The 17,312-nt window shown below is 46.6% G+C and overlaps 1 protein-coding gene across 1 annotated transcript in view; it reads left to right on the top strand.

The window, feature by feature from the left end:
- The window catches only part of LOC126215289 (synaptic vesicle glycoprotein 2A-like), a 147,032-nt gene that overhangs the window by 55,366 nt on the left and 74,354 nt on the right, over window positions 1–17,312 (top strand). The window contains exons 3-4 of the mRNA XM_049941976.1: window positions 9,327–9,488; window positions 11,743–11,905. Of these exons, the coding sequence (XP_049797933.1) occupies window positions 9,327–9,488; window positions 11,743–11,905 (325 nt within the window). The remainder of the gene's footprint in view (window positions 1–9,326; window positions 9,489–11,742; window positions 11,906–17,312) is intronic.

The raw sequence follows: 17,312 nt of genomic DNA, 5'->3' as shown, positions 1-17,312 counted from the left end.
AATGATATTCCTTAAAATCAGAAACCATTTTTTGGCTGTGCTCTGTCCACTGACTTTATCCCCATACACGACGTGAATGTTGCTTGCTGTCTCCGCTGCTTTTACCCCTCTATTGAACTCATTGAATACACAGAATGTCGGAAATGTCAAATTTCTCCAGTAGGCACCTCCACTTAGTATCTCCAAATGACAAAATGACAATATACAAACTCAAATGGCGACAGTGAACTACAAATAAAAATGACAGTTGAAAAATAAATAAACCCATAGAAACCGGAATGCCAACGCCACGAACTTAAGCATTAGCTTAAATTTTTTTGGTGTAGCCACACGATAGATAAATGGATCCCCGTTCACGTCCCGCGTCGTCGCTTGAATGATTCCCCATCGCTGTCTGCTTCACTTCTGCCACGCTTTCCTTTCCTTATGGCAACGCCGCCAGTTGGCAGACAGCCTTGCAGCGAAAATCGAGCGAGGCTCCGTGACCCCAGTAATGAGACGACGGTAAGCGAGACTATCCCAGCACACCTCGTCACCTGGCAGCGCTATCTGAGCCGCGGAGGAATCCTTTAAGCACCGCAGTAACCCTGTTTTGAGAGAATTGGCGTTATCTTTTTGAAGAATGCAAAGGTCGCCAACTACGGGGAGTTCACGGGACGTTTACTGTCTCACTTAACTAGCTCGTCGATCATAGTGGACTTAGGGAAAGCCGTAAAACTGAACTCCTTACTACAAACTCATTGACGAACAAAATAGCTACACCAAAAATAATCAATGTAGAGTATGAAATTTCAGGAATGCAGTTGTCTGTGCAACATATTTAAGTGATTAACGTCGCAAGATCACAGTTAAACGCAAGCTCGAGGTAAGCGATTGCAAATGTGAATGCTGGCACATTAGTTACCGGCGTAACTGCTAGAATGTTGTATGCAAGCATGCAAACGGGCATGCATTGTGCTGTACAGGTGCCGGATGTCAATTTGCTGAATGGAGTTCCATGGCTGTTGCGCTTGGTCGGTCAATACAGAGACTGTTAATGCTCCAGAATGAGATTTTCACTCTGCAGAGGAGTGTGCGCTGATACGAAACTTCCTCGCTGATTAAAACTGTGTGCCGGACTGACATTCGAACTCGGGACCTTTGCCTTTCATGGGCAAGTGCTCCACCATCTGAGCTACCCAAGCACGACTCTCACTCCGTCCTCACAGCTTCAATTTGCCAGTATCTCGTCTCCTACCTTCCAAACTTTACTGAAGCTCTCCTGCGAACCTTGCAGAACTAGCACTCCTGAAAGAAAGGATATTGCAGAGACATGGCTTAGCCTGGGGAATGTTTCCAGAATGAGATTTTCACTCGGCAGCAGTGTGTGTGCTGATATGAAACTTCTTGGTAGATTAAAGATGTATGTCGGACCGAGACTCGAACTCGGGACCTTTCCCTTTTCCCGAGTTCGAGTCTCGGTCCGGCACACAGTTTTAATCTGCCAGGAAGTTTCACTGTTAATGCTGATTGTGGATGACGCTGGTGTTGTCGTCTGATGACGTCCCATTATGTACTCGACCGGAGACAGATCTGCTGATCGAACAGGCCACGGCAACATGTCGACACTCTGTAGAGCACGTTGGATTACAACAGCGGTGTGTGAGTGAGCGTTATCCTGTTGGAAAATGCCTCTTGTAATGCTCTTAATGAACGGTAGCACAACAGATCGAACCACCAGACTGACGTACAAATTTGCATTAAGGGTGCGTGGGATAGCCACTAGACTGCTCCTGCTGTCATACGAAATCGCATCCCAGAGCATAGCTTCAGGTGTAGGTCAAGTGTTTCTAGCATGCAGAGAGATTGTCTGCAGGGCCTCAAGTGGCTTCCTCCTAGCCAACACACGGCCATCACTGGCACCGAGGCAGAACCAGCTGTCATCAGAAAACACAACAAACTTCCATCCTAGCCTCCTATTATCTCTGGCTTGACACCACCGAAGTCGCAAATGGCGGTGATTTGGGGTCAGTGGAATGCACGCTACAGGGCGCCCAGCTCGGGACTGTCCTTGAAGTAACCGATTCGTAACAGTCGTGACAAAAAATAAAAACGCCTACAGCCGTCCTTATGATTTTATTTTGTCGCTACCAGTTTCAACGCTTCATTGCGTCATCTTCAGGCAGTTTTGATTCGGTACAGGTTGATACGATCCCCAAACATAACCCATCAGCTGCCAGCATTACTGGATACGCAGATAATGTGTCATCACTCCAACCATCAACTGCCCATCACACGCCGCCAGCAGGCCCGGCCAAACTACGCGCCACAGAGACTTCCTGGCTGCTCCACGCCAACCGACCAACAGCCCGCACACGGCACAGCTGGAAACTATAAGCGCGAGGCCAAAGATAGTACAAGGATGCGAATATCGATACACGCTGCTGCTGCCACTCGTGGAGACAGAAGACAACAGCATAATCGCGATCATCGCGGGAGACTAATCACAGAATAGCAACCAAGGTTTAATGCAAAACACAACACTAGCCAGCCACGGCTCAACAATCTTGTCTAGAGAACAGGTGATCAATAGTTTCAATGAAATCTGCCTCCGAGGGTTACTTGGCCAGTCACGGCCCTTAAAATTTGATTAACCAATTCGCAAAAGGACCACTAAAATAATGTCCTAAAGTTAAAATGACAAGAAATATCTCGGCACACATTTAAACGCCAAACAACAATAATGAACTACAAGGTAGAATGGAAGAAATATCTCGGCCTGGTTTGGAACGCCAGACACCGACTTACGCACTACTCGTTGCACTCCTAGCTACGTATTTAGCCACGCTTCACGTCGGTTTGTTGGACTTCCTTAACTGCCGTCGAGTATCAAGTCACGACACCGAGTTGCGTGACAAACAACTAGTACAACTCCAAATATTCACGGTAAATGATAACAGCCAAACAGTTGCAGGATAAAGATTTATTAAGCTCCTTGGCCACGGTTTCGGTATACCTAAATATACCTTCATCAGAAGCAAAAATACACTAAAATCACATCCTGCAGTGGAGATACATAAAACAATCGTGCCTAAGGCGTCGTCAGTAGTTAAAACATCATCTCCACTTACACAACATAATTATGAAGACAAGAATTAACTACTGAAGACGCTTGGCACGATTGTTTTATGTATCTCCACTGCAGGATGTGATTTTAGTGTATTTTTGCTTCTGATGAAGGTACATTTTGAACCGTGCTCAAGGATTTTAATAAATCTTTATCCTGTAACTGTTTGCCTGTTATCATTTACGGTGAAGATTTTCAACAGTTGATGTTTCAGCCATGTTTAAAATCTTGCAATTCCAAATAGTTGTTAGTACACTGGCATGTTCAGTTAAGGTGCACGCCACCCGCCGAAGCAACTCGACGACTCCAATTCATTCAGGCCTGTGTGGCTTGTAACAGACTCGAAGGAACTTGTCCTTCCAACCTCTATGAAAACTAAATCACCATAGGCAATGGATCGGCGTTGCACGTTTCAACACGCCGTAGCGGCCGGCCACGCTCCTTCGTCGTGCCCACTCGGCCTGTCCGCGTGCTGCCTACGTATTCAGTCCCACCTGACTGCACCTCACACCGCCGATACCCACACAAGAGTCGCGGCAGAAGGCACGCGCTGCAGTTAAATGCCCGCCGCCAAAGGTATGAAGAAGAGCAATCAAGATCGAAGTATAGTCAAAGATTATGGTTCAAATGGCTCTGAGCACTATGGGGGTCAACATCTGATATCATTAGTCCCCTAGACTCAGAACTACTTAAACCTTACTAACCTAAGGACATCACACACATCTATGCCCGAGGCAGGATTCTAACATATGACCGTAGCGGTCGCGCGGTTGCAGACTGAAGGGCCTAGAACCGCTGGGCCACAGCGGCCGGCCTCAAAGATGAAAATGAGAATCGATGGCAGCTGGCGCCAGAAACGCACCAACTCAGAGAACTAAAATTCACTATTATTTGCCTGATTCTATGGTTTTCAAAATCTCACTTCAAAAGTTAAGTCGTTGTTGTTGTTGCTGTAACCTTAGTCAATCAGTGTAATTAATTAGCAACGGTATGGAGTTGTTAACTCAAGAAGCAGTACTCTGCCTTTTATTCATCTTGAAGAAACGTTCCAGCCAAGCAGTGTGGTTTGCCTCGACAAGCGCACAGCTCCACTCACAATTACTCTCACCGTGATTTGCCCATCCAGATCACCCAAAATAAATCCCATCGACTATTTATGGGACGTAATCGAGCGGTCAACCTGTGCACAAGATGCTCAACTGGCGACACTTTTGCAATTATGGACGCCTACACAGGCACCAGCGCTCAATATTTCTGCAGGTGGCTTCCAACGCCTCGTTGAGTCCGTGCCACGTGGACTTTCTGCACTACACCGAACAAAATAAGTCCGACGCGATATTAGGTGGGATCCCATAATTTTTGTCACCTCCGTGTAACTCTTCCTTCAACTAATTTTTTGCATGTTAGACAAATAAACTTATCTGGGACTCTCTGTAGATACACCGCCTGACAATAACGCGAAACTTCCACACGATATGGTCTGATGACAAAGTAGCTTCGTATGTGTACACGCCCGATAGTGTCGGAAGTTCCATGCGGCTTTTCGCGGATCATGCTGTAGTATACAGAGAAGTTGCAACATTAGAAAATTGCAGCGAAATGCAGGAAGATCTGGATAGGCACTTGGTGAAGGGAGTGACAACTGACTCTTAACATAGACAAATGTAATGTATTGCGAATACATAGAGAGAAGGATCCTTTATTGTATGATTATATGATAGCGGAACAAACACTGGTAGCAGTTACTTCTGTAAAATATCTGGGAGTATGCGTACGGAACGACTTGAAGTGGAATGATCAGATAAAATTAATTGTTGGTAAGGCGGGTGCCAGGTTGAGATTCATTAGGAGAGTCCTTAGAAAATGTAGTGCATCAACAAAGGAGGTGGCTTACAAAACACTCGTTCGATCTATACTTGAGTATTGCTCTTCAGTATGGGATCCGTACCAGGTCGGGTTGACAGTGGAGATAGAGAAGATCCGAAGAAGAGCGGCGCATTTCGTCACAGGGTTATTTGGTAAGCGTGATAGCGTTACGGAGATGTTTAGCACACTCAAGTGGCAGACTCTGCATGCAAGAGAGGCGCTCTGCATCGCGGTGTAGCTTGCTGTCCAGGTTTCGAGAGGGTTCGTTTCTGGATGAGGTATCGAATATTCTGCTTCCCCCTACTGATATCTCCCGAGGAGACCACGAATGTAAAATTCGAGCGCGCACGGAGGCTTTCCGGCAGTTGTTCTTCCCGCGAACTATACGCGACTGGAAGAGGAAAGGGAAGTAATGACAGTGGCACGTAAAGTGCCCTCCGCCACACACCGTTGGGTGACTTACGGAGTAGAAATGGAGATGTAGATGTAGATCAGCGGGTATGTAAATAACTAGTATTTAGTGTCACTACCAGTCGTGTTGGGTGTTTGAGTGTCGCGAATAGCGTCACACGTTGGATGATCACTGTGTAGGACAGGCAGCCACTGTGTGCTAGTGCGGGAGAGCGTAATCACGACGTGACAGGGTTTGAAAGGGGCATCACTGTAGGTCCCCACTTCGCCAGACGTTGGAATGGATCGCTATTTTGGAGCGTTCGCATGTGACGGTGACTCGATGTTGGACTGCATGGAAAAGGCTGAGTCTTTTTCAAGGGTCCAGTGGACCACGTCTGACCACAGCAAGGGAGAACCGCATCTTGTAACCTCCTTCAACCGAAAACAAGTAACGAACTGTCTGCAACATTCTGTGTTATCCCGCGCCGCTGGTCGCACACTAGCAGCAGCCGTAACAGGGAATTACCGTCCCACCACAACATAGGCTATACTACAAAAGGCTGCGTTTCCAGGGAGGGGAGGAGTGGGGGGGAGGGGGGGGGAGGTCTGAAAGCTTGGCACGGACTACTAATGAATGAGGTCGCACTGTGCTCAACGGCGAATCGCGCTTCTTCACTGCCCTGGACGGGCACGGGTGACCCTGGGAGAGGCAGTGCGGTGTTATTCGTGGCGACATGGGGCTGCGAGCCATCGGGTATGACTTCAGGTTACGACTGGGAGTGCGGAGGGAACTCTAACGGCTCAACGGTACATCACGGACATTCCTTACGTGTTACCTCCCATGTCACAGTACCGCACTGACATTTTCCAACAGGACAATTCACGTCCACATAAGAGAACGCGTCTCTACCGACACTTGTTTCCAGTGTAAAAACACGTGTAGGAGCATCTCGGTCTACAACTCCGTCCCAGTGACAGTGACCAGGGAGATCGACGGCAGCTGTGGGCCGGCTTACCTCAGGAGGGGACATACATCCAGGCCCGAGGAGGTGTCATACCCGATTAGCTGGTCCATACTGCCAAGTTCTTTGCAAGTATGACTAGATTTTCTAATCATACTCTGTTAACCTCCGAAGTTTAATTCCGTCTCCCCCTCCCGTTCATTCACTGTTTTTTGGTCAGCCACTGTACATACTACCAACGGCCTTGTCGCAGTGGTAACACCGGTTCCCGTCAGTGCTGTCGGGCTGGGCTAGCACTTGGATGGGTGACCATCCGGTCTGCCGAACGCTGTTGGCAAGAGATGTGCACTCAGCCCTTGTGAGGAAAACTGAGGAGCTACTTGACTGAGAAGTAGCGGCTCCGGTTTCGGAAACTGACATATTGCCGGGAGAGCGGTGTGCTGACCACATGCCCCTCCATATCCGCCTCCAGTGACGCCTGTGGCTCAGGATGGCACGGCGGTCGGTCGGTCCTTTGGGTCTTCATGCCCTGTGCGGGAGGGGTTTAGTTTTAGTTTTAGTGCACATACTAATCGATTAAGATGGAAAATTATATTAATTGATGCTGTTATTATCGTAGATACGTGTAATGCACTGCACATATAAATACTGCATTGGTGTGCAGTGTCTAGCTCAATTGTTCCCTGGCTGGAGAAAATGTTTGCTGCTTCTGTGCCGCGCATTTCTTTGATTTTGTACTTAAAGGTATCGCTACAGCAAGCAGAAATCTATTAATACCACTATTGCTGGCCCCTGTTTTGATCAGAACAGAGGTGGAAACTTCCTACACGTCGGTCAGGGGCTTGGAGATGGTGTAGTACATCGCCGAAACTGGTCACCAAGTAAAATACAGACATAAAAAAAAAGTTTACATCACCCCGGTTCCGAGAGTTCCGGAACCTGTACAGAAAATTGGAATAGAGACCAACACAAACATCATTTCCGCCCTTTTTATTGCTCATGAAAAGAGTTATGTCCTCCATAAACAGCCCTTCTGAATTTATCCCAGGCATGTTCGATAGGGTTCATGTTTGCAGAACATGCTGGCCACTCTAGTCGAGCCTTGTCGTTATCCGGAACGAAGTCATTCACAAGATGTGCACGATGGGGGCTCGAATTGTCGTCCATCAAGACGAACGCCTCGCCAATACACTGCCCATACGGTTGCACTGTCGGTCGGAGGATGCCATTCACGTATCGTACAGCCGTTACAGCGCCTTCCATGACCAGCAGCGGCGTACGTCGGCCCCACATAATGCCAACACAAAACAGCAGGGAACTTCCACATTGCTGCACTCGCTGGACAGTGTGTCTAAGGTGTTCAGCCTGACCGGGTTGCCTCCAAACACGTCTCCGACGATTGTCTGGTTGAAGGCATACGCGACATTCATCGGTGAAGAGAACGTGATGCCAATCCTGAGCGGTCCATTCGGCCATAGACCGATCTGTATCGAGCTGTATGGTGTCGTGATTGCAAAGACGGACCTCGCCATGGATGTCGTGAGTTAAGTTGCGCATCATGCAGCCTATTGCGCGCAGTTTGAGTCGCAACACGATCTCCTGCGGCTACACAAAAAGCATTATTCAACATGGTGGCGTTGCTGTCAGGGTTCCTGAGAGCCATAATCCGTAGGTAGCGGTCATCCACTGCATTAGTAGCCCTTGGGCGGCCTCAGCGAGGCATGTCATCGACAGTTCCTGTCTCTCTGTATCTCCTCATCTCCGAACAACATCGCTTGGGTTCACTCCGAGACGCCACTTACCTTGTTGAGAGCCCTTCCTGGCACAAAGTAACTATGCGGACGCGATCGAGCCGCGGTATTGACCTTCTAGGCATGCTTGAACTACACACAACACGAGCCGTGTACCTCCTTCCTGGTGGAATGACTGGAACTGATCGGCTGCCGGACCCCCTCCGTCTAATAGTCGCTGCTCATGCATTGTTGTTTATATCTCTGGGCGGGTTTAGTGACATCTCTGAACAGTCAAAGGGACTGTGTCTGTGGTACATTATCCACAATCAACGTCTGTATTCAGGAGTTCTGGGAAGCGGGGTGATGCAAAACTTTTTTGGATGTGTGTAAGTTTGGAAACTAGACGGTTGAAAGGTGTTTCATTTGACATCACTTAACAAAGGCCAGTTATACCCAACATAGCTGTACTTGATAATAGCTTATGGCCAAAATCATGATAGTAATATATAGTAATTCTTCCAATCCATACGTGGCATATAGCAAACCAGTGCTTAATAGTATTGGTTAAAAACAGTCTTGGTTGCAATTTTAGTTTTTTTCTTGTTTTTCAACTACGCGTTTCGCCTCATTTAGGCACCTTCAGGTTGATCTTAATTTGGTATTTCTTAAAACGATCCTTTAGACAGTGTAGCCAAAGGGCATCGTCGAATACATCAGACCAACATCGCCTTCCTTAAACCCAGTAAAAACTTTTCTTGCTGGACGCGAGTGACTCCAAGATGTGCATAACACGTTCCCGTTCACAGGAGCGAGTAACAGAATAAGATGGGCCTCAGGTAGTAAGCTTATTACTGTTACTCGCTCCTGAGAACGGGAACGCGTTATGCACATCTTGGAGTCACTCGCGACCATCTAGAAAAGTTTTTACTGGGTTTAGTGAAGGCGATGTTGACCTGATATATTCGACGATGCCCTTTGGCTACACTGTCTAAAGGATCGTTTTAAGAAATAAGATCAACCTGAAGGTGCCTAAATAAAAATTTTAAAAAAATTAAAAAAAAACTAAAATTGCAACCAAAACTGTTTTTAACCAATACGATATATAATAAAGTTGTTGTACAATCAAATGGAGGAAATACCAGTCAAACACGGATAATGAGTTCTTAATTATTTGCTGCAGGTATTTGTATGAATATTTCTGCGTAAAGTCCAAGTGCCGAGTTTGCAATGTGTGTGCAGTGTGTGTGTGTGTGTGTGTGTCGGCAGGTCAGGGCCGCTTCCACTACACGCTGCTGGCCGTGTGCGGCTTCTGCCTCATCTCGATGATCTTCGAGTCTCTGGCTGCCGCCTACGTCACGCCGGCGGCGCAGTGCGACTTCGACATGACGTCATTCGAGAAGGGCTTCCTCGGCGGAACCATCTACATAGGTAAAGCGTGGTGCAATCTGAAATGTCGTAAATATCCATCCGTGAGGGACGTTCGTACTAAGATACTAGAGGCGGTGTGACTGTGCAGCTATTTTGCTAGATAATTCATCACCATCATCATCTCCTTCCAAGAATTAGGTGCTGAAATCATTCACCCATCCATCCATCCATGCATCCTTCCACCCACCCACCTCTTACCTAGCTCTCTCTTCCAAGTCGGTCGATAACTCATCATCTTTTTTGACAACCTGTTGCCTGTCATTCTGTCAATAGTATCATTCCATTGCATTCTATTGTCTTTTATCTTGTCATTAACTGAGAAGATATTGCTTCATTCCTCATTTTATCCATTTTATTATGCAACTTACATATCTCATAAATTTCATCTCCGCTGCGGGTGTACGTTTTTTTTTATTTTTTATTTTTGCTACTGTCCGTGACTTGGATCTATATACAACAGTAGGTACAGCCATAACATTGTAGAATTTCATTTGTGTTTCCTTTCTTGTTTTTCTTCCCAAAAGTCTTCCAGATGTTCCGCAAAAGCTTGATATTTATTAATCTTATTCTCAATGTCTTTGCCATAGTAAAAGCCGTTATTACATCCTAGACAACTGAAATGGGATAGGTATCCTAAAATTTTCTCATTTATTATTATGTTCTATCTGACTTGATTCTTTCCTTTGAAAGCCATTATATTTGCCTTATTTGCATTCATTAATGTCATTAATGTATACATGATAAAGAAATGGACCCAAGATGGAACCTCGAGGAACAACACATGTAATTAATTCCCCATCACATGAAGACTGACTGCTTACTGCACAGGTAATTTGCAACGACACCCTTTGTTTCCCGTTAGTTAGGTAAGACTCAAACATTTCGCAGCATTGCTGGTGACACCATAATACTCTAATTTATTTAAGAGAATGCTGTGGTTCACACAATATGTTTTACATTTCAATCTACAATGTGAGTTAAGGATTTGAATATCTATGAATAGTTGCTCGATTATTTGAAAGGAAATATACACTGAAGCGCCAAAGGAATTGGTATAGGCATGCGTTTTCGTATACAGATACAGGCAGAATACGGCGCTGCAGTTCGGCAACGCCTATATAGGACAACAAATGTCTGGTGCAGTTGTTAGATGGGCTACTGCTGCTACAATGGTAGGTTATCTAGATTTAAGTGAGTTTGAACGTGGTGTCACAGTCGGCGCACGAGCGACTGGGCACAGCATCTCGGAGGTAGCGATGAAGTGAATATCAGGAATCCGGTAAAACATCGAATCTCCGACATCGCTGCGGAGATCCTGCAAGAACGGGACGAACGGCGACTGAAGAGAGTCTTTCAACGTGACAGAAGTGCAACCCTTCCGCAAATTGTTGCATATTTCACTGCTGGGCCATCAACAAGTGTGAGCGTGCGAACCATTCAACGAAACATCATCGATATGGGCTTTCGGAGCCGAAGGTCCACTCATGTACCCTCGATGACTGCACGACACAGTTTTATGGCTCGCCTGGGCCCTTCAACACCGACATTGGACTGTTGATGACTGTAAACATGTTGCCTGGTCGGACGAGTCTCGTTTCAAATTGTACCGAGTGGATGGACTTGTACATTTATGGAGACAACCATACGAATCCATGGACCCTGCATGTCAGCAGGGGACTGTTCAAGCTGGTGGAGGCTATGTAACGGTGTGGGGCGTGTGCAGTTGGTGTGATATGGGACGCTTGATACGTCTAGATACGATTCTGACAGGAGACACGTACGTAAGCATCCTGCCTGATCACCTGCATCCAGTCATGTCCATTGTTCATTCCGAAGGACTTGGACAATTTCAGCAGGACAATGCAACACCTCACACGCCTAGAATTTCTACAGAGTGGCTTCAGGAAGACTGTTCCGAGCTTAAACACTTCCTCTGGTCACCAAACTCCCCAGATATGAACATTATTGAGCTTATCTGGAATGCCTTGCAACGTGCTGCTCAGAAGAGATCTCCACCCCCTCGTACTATGACGGATTTTTGGACGGCCCTGCAGGATTCATGGTGTCAGTTCCCTCCAGCACTACTTCAGACATTAGTCGAGTCCAGGCCACTCCGATGTTGCGGCACTTCTGCGTGCTCGTGGGGACCCAGCATGTTATTAGGCCGGTGTACCAGTTTATTTGGCTCTTCAGTCTACACGTAGGTACAGCTCGCCGTTGAGGGCAGCTCAGTGCGCTGTGCTTGGTGCGGCAGGCATGATCGTGAGCTCGCACGTGTGGGGCTTCGTGGCGGACACGCGCGGCCGCCGCCTCGTGCTGCTGCTGACGCTGGCCCTCGACTTCGTCTGCTCGGTGGTGGCGGCGCTCATGCCCTCGCTGCCGCTCCTCATCTTCGTCAGGTTCCTCAACGGCGTCTGGTGAGTCACCGTCAGCACGACTACGATTCTTAACCCAGTTGGCAACTCTACGTGCCGGATGCCTATTCCCTTTCTTATACAGGGTGAACGACAGACTGTAGGGACGTATTCGTGACTAGATTTGGAGGAGGAAGGATCGTGAAAACATGTGTCCGGAAAAGGACAGCGTGCGTGGAATGACAGAAAATCGTACCAAACGGAGTGCAGAGCTGCATCGCATCCATGTCACAAAAGATGTGCAGTGGTAGAATTTTGGAACACGTATTATGCTCGAGTATAATGACTTTTGTGGAGACTAGAAATCTGTAGGAATCAGCATGGGTTTAGAAAAAGACGATCGTGTGAAACCCAGCTCGCGCTATTCGTCCACGAGACTCGGAGGGCCATAGACACGGGTTTCCAAGTAGATGCCATGTTTCTTGACTTCCGCAAGGCGTTCGATACAGTTCCCCACAGTCGTTTAATGCACAAAGTAAGAGCATATGGACTATCAGACCAATTGTGTGATTGGATTCAAGAGTTCCTAGATAACAGAATGCAGCATGTCATTCTCAATGGAGAGAAGTCTTCCGACGTAAGAGTGATTTCAGGTGTGCCGCAGGGGAGTGTCGTAGGACCGTCGCTATTCACAATATATATAAATGACCTTGTGGATAACATCGGAAGTTCACTGAGGCTTTTTGCGGATGATGCTGTGGTATATCGAGAGGTCATAACAGTGGAAAATTGTACTGAAATGCAGGAGGATCTGCAGCGAATTGACGCATGGTGCAGGTGGTGGTGGTGGTTAGTGTTTAACGTCCCGTCGACAACGAGGTCAGTAGAGACGGAGCGCAAGCTCGGGTCAGGGAAGGATTGGGAAGGAAATCGGCCGTGCCCTTTCAAAGGAACCATCCCGGCATTTGCCTGAAACGATTTAGGGAAATCACGGAAAACCTAAATCAGGATGGCCGGAGACGGGATTGAACCGTCGTCCTCCCGAATGCGAGTCCAGTGTGCTAACCATGGTGCAGGGAATGACATTTGAATCTGAATGTAGACAAGTGTAATGTGCTGCGAATACATAGAAAGAAAGCTCCCTTATCATTTAGCTACAATATAGCAGGTCGGCAACTGGAAGCAGCGCGCTTCGTTACTGGACCGTTTAGTAATCGCGAAAGCGTTACGGAGATGATAGATAAACTCCAGTGGAAGACTCTGCAGGAGAGACGCTCAGTAGCTCGGTACGGGCTTTTGTTTCGAGAACATACCTTCACTGAGGAGTCAAGCAGTATATTGCTCCCTCCTACGTATACCTCGCGAAGAGACCATGAGGATAAAATCAGAGAGATTAGAGCCCATACAGAGGCATACCGACAATCTTTCTTTCCACGAACAATACGAGACTGGAATAGAAGGGATAGAGGTACTCAAGGTAGCCTCCACCACACACCATCAGGTGGCTTGCGGAGTATGGATGTAGATGTAGATGGAGACGCTGTGGGATGCAGTGCACGCGTTCGCACATCTCATCATCGAGTGCCGCACCCTTTCGCAGTTTCTGGCCTTTCTCCGAATAGCATCACAGGTGTCGTGAACATACTGTTGGAACGTTTACACATCAGGAAGTGGTTAAACGTACAGAAAGTTTTGCAGATAATCCGGAGGTAAAAATCCAAGGGGGCTTTATGATCGGTGATCCAGCAGGCCATCCTACAGGACCTCAGCGTCCTATCCAGCGTCCGGGGAAGAAGAAAAAAATTGGAAATTTGTGGTAAGATCCTACGGGACCAAACTGCTGAGGTCATCGGTCCCTAACCTTACACAATACTTAATGTAACTTAAGCTAACTTACGCTAAGGACAACACACACATCAATGCCCGAGGGAGGAGTCGCATCTCTGACGGGGTGAACCGCGCGAACCGTGACAAGGCGCCTTTGCCCACTCGGCTACCCCGCGCGGCTCCGGTTGCTAAGGTGTCAGCGAACTGTGACGCGGAAGTGGCGTGGTGCTCCGTCATGCAAAAACCACATAACCTGTTGTATTGAAACTTCCTGGCAGATTAAAACTGTGTGCCGAGCCGTGACTCGAACTCGGGACCTTTGCCTTTCGCGGACAAGTGCTCTACCGCCAGAATTGAAGCTATGAGGAAGGGTCGTGAGTCGTGCTTGGGTAGCTCGGTCGGTAGAGCACTTGCCCGCGAAAGGCAAAGGTGTCAAGTTCGAATCTCGGTCCAGCACACAGTTTTAATCTGCCTGGAAGTTTCATATCAGCGCACACTCCGTTGCAGAGTGAAAATCTCATTCTGGGAACCTGTAGTATTGCCAAAGGCACCTTCTCGAGTAGTCTAGGCAGAGTATTCCGCAGGAAGTCCAAGTACGTTCCTCCATCGAGGCATTGTGGTAGAATAATCGGTCCAAGTATGTGGTCGCCAAGAATCCCTGCCCTCGTGCTGCAGCTGAACCCACGCTGGTGAGACGCCTCAGCCACTCCCCCAGGATGGCCTGGAGCCCACAGATGACGACTACGCAGATTGATGATGCTAGTTCCGGTTACGTTTGCTTCACCGGTGAAGAGATGACATAAATCCCATCATTGTGATGGTCTGATCAAAAAAATCATCGACAAAACCCTTCCTGCAAAGGGGAATCCTCTGCTGATAATCCTTACACTCGCTGCAGGTCATAGGGATAGCAGCGGTTCTCATGCAGGATACACAAAACCGTACTGTGGCTTGTAAGCCACAGTACGGTATCCTGCATGTGCTGGGGCAGCTTGCCTGGAGCTTGTACCAGGGTTCATCTCAACATCCTCTAGATGCTGATCTTCCAAATCTGGTGTAGGCACAGTCCGCCACCTCCCTGCACTTTCATCTGTCTGAAAGCACCCATGATCACACAAACGCCCAGTAAGGGCTTGAAGTGTCGTGTAGTATGGTTGGTGTCTGTGAAGGTACTTGTTACGGTATAGCCGTGCCGCCTTCTATCAGTTGGCCGCACACAGACACCATCTCGGCTCTTTCCCGACATGGATACCGGACTGTTCTGCTGCTTACAGTACGCTGCGTCAATCACACAGCCTGCGACACACAATGAACACATGGCACGCGCTCAGAGGAACGGTCATTCGTCAGTGGCATCTACGGTGGCAGCGATGCATTTCCGGACATATTATCAACGTACCTATTTCCCTCTATTTCCAGTCAGGAATCCGTCCCTGCAGTTTGTTGGTTTCATTAATGTTCACCCTTTGTAGGTACGATGGTCCGAAACTTAAGGTAACAGACCGGTTTATTCAGACAGTCAAAGAGATTCTCAAAGTTCCTATTACTTTTACCAATATGACAAGTAAAGTTTTAATTGTCATCTCCACAGTCAAACTAACCATGAAGCTTTGTTTTGAAACATATGAGTTCTCTATTAACTGCAGAAATTATTTATTTTCACTACTGCAATTTCATCCGTAAGGGTAATATCAAGTGGTGCACGAAAAAGATACAGAATGTCCCAGGAGGAACGGTTAACATTATGGATATGACAGGAACGATCATTCGAAGCAAAAAAAGTCTAGTACTCAACACAAGGGTCTCGTTTTATATATTTTAGAAGAAATACAAATAAAACGCAGCATTAACCATGATTCGCCGGGCATTTCGAATGAACATACTTCACTTAACCGGGGAACCCTTTTGATAACTTTTCTTTTTTGAGTCCAGTTTCATTTCCTTCTCCTTCTGGTTTTTCATCATTGTACGTTACACAATTGTATTTCTTAACTGAGTCAGTTTTTTCCCCACTGCTTTGATAGTCCTTAAACAGACTTAGCTGCTATACGGAGTTTGCCCATTTCCCATAGTAAGGACTTCAAGTTTCGACCAATGTCCTCTTTTGATAGAAGTTTACACATTTTTGGCTTCTTAGCCTGTGACTACTGCGCGTTATTGTGCGTCGTTATCTGCCTGCATCCTCACTAAATTACAATTTGCCTGTCATTCATGATGATGAATTATCTCACATCTTATCTTACGTTGAGTCGCTGGCTTTTAGATAGTAGTCTTTTGAATTGCTCCTAATTTTAATGTGGCCCTTTATTGCTATTGCTACCAGCCATTAAATGTTATAGAAGTTTCAGTGAATTTTGATGATTACCAAGGCTCCATTTCGTTTAATAGCAAGATGTTTTTTAATACGAGCTTCACGTGTGTATGTTGTTTTAACTCATGACTATGGCACGTTGTTCAACTTCATCATATAAGTCTCCACTGTACTAAAAATTTGCATGCTCTTAATAGAAAGAAAAAAAATTCATCGTGTTTTACGCTTTATGGATAAGCTAGATGAGATTAACACATAGTGTAAAATCGTGTTATGAGAAGACCATCAAGTTACATATTTTATTTACACGTCCAGTTCCGTAGCGCTAAATTGAGGAGCAAATCTCCAAGGTCATGGAATGTGTCAATACATGAAATTACAACATAAAAGTAATAACAGATGAAAATAAAAATGTTTATGAACCCGAAAAAAGTCAAGCTATAAGTTTAAGTAAACGCAATCAACAATACAACAAGAAATAGCTTAATTTTCAAGGAAATCCTCGACAGAATAGAAGGAGTGACCCATGAAGAAACTCTTCAGTTTCAATTTGAAAGTGCGTGGTTGACTGCTAAGATTTTTGAATTCGAGCGGTAGGTTGTTGAAAATAGATGCAGCAGTATGCTGCACATCTTTGTGCACAAGAGTTAAGGAAGTCTGATCAAATGCAGGTTTGACTTCTGACGAGTATTAATTGAGTGACAGCTGCTTATTCTTGGGAATAAGCTAACATTGTTAACAAGAAATGATAGTAAGGAATATATATATATTGAGACCCCCCATGAACCATGGACCCTGCCGTTGGTGGGGAGGCTTGCGTGCCTCAGCGATACAGATGGCCGTACCGCAGGTGCAACCACAACGGAGGGGTATCTGTTGAGAGGCCAGACAAACATGTGGTTCCTGAAGAGGGGCAGCAGCCTTTTCAGTAGTTGCAGGGGCAACAGTCTGGATGATTGACTGATCTGGCCTTGTAACATTAACCAAAACGGCCTTGCTGTGCTGGTACTGCGAACGGCTGAAAGCAAAGGGAAACTACAGCCGTAATTTTTCCCGAGGACATGCAGCTTTACTGTATGATTAAATGATGATGGCGTCCTCTTGGGTAAAATATTCCGGAGGTAAAATAGTCCCCCATTCGGATCTCCGGGCGGGGACTACTCAAGAGGACGTCGTTATCAGGAGAAAGAAAACTGGCATTCTACGGATCGGAGCGTGGAATGTCAGATCCCTTAATCGGGCAGGTAGGTTAGAAAATTTAAAAAGGGAAATGGAGAGGTTAAAGTTAGATATAGTGGGAATTAATGAAGTTCGGTGGCAGGAGGAACAAGA

The sequence above is a fragment of the Schistocerca nitens genome, chromosome 12, assembly GCF_023898315.1.
Source record: "Schistocerca nitens isolate TAMUIC-IGC-003100 chromosome 12, iqSchNite1.1, whole genome shotgun sequence".
Lineage (NCBI taxonomy): Eukaryota > Metazoa > Arthropoda > Insecta > Orthoptera > Acrididae > Schistocerca > Schistocerca nitens.
The sequence above is the reverse complement of the archived record's forward strand: the minus strand, read 5'-3'. Positions and strand labels throughout refer to the sequence as shown.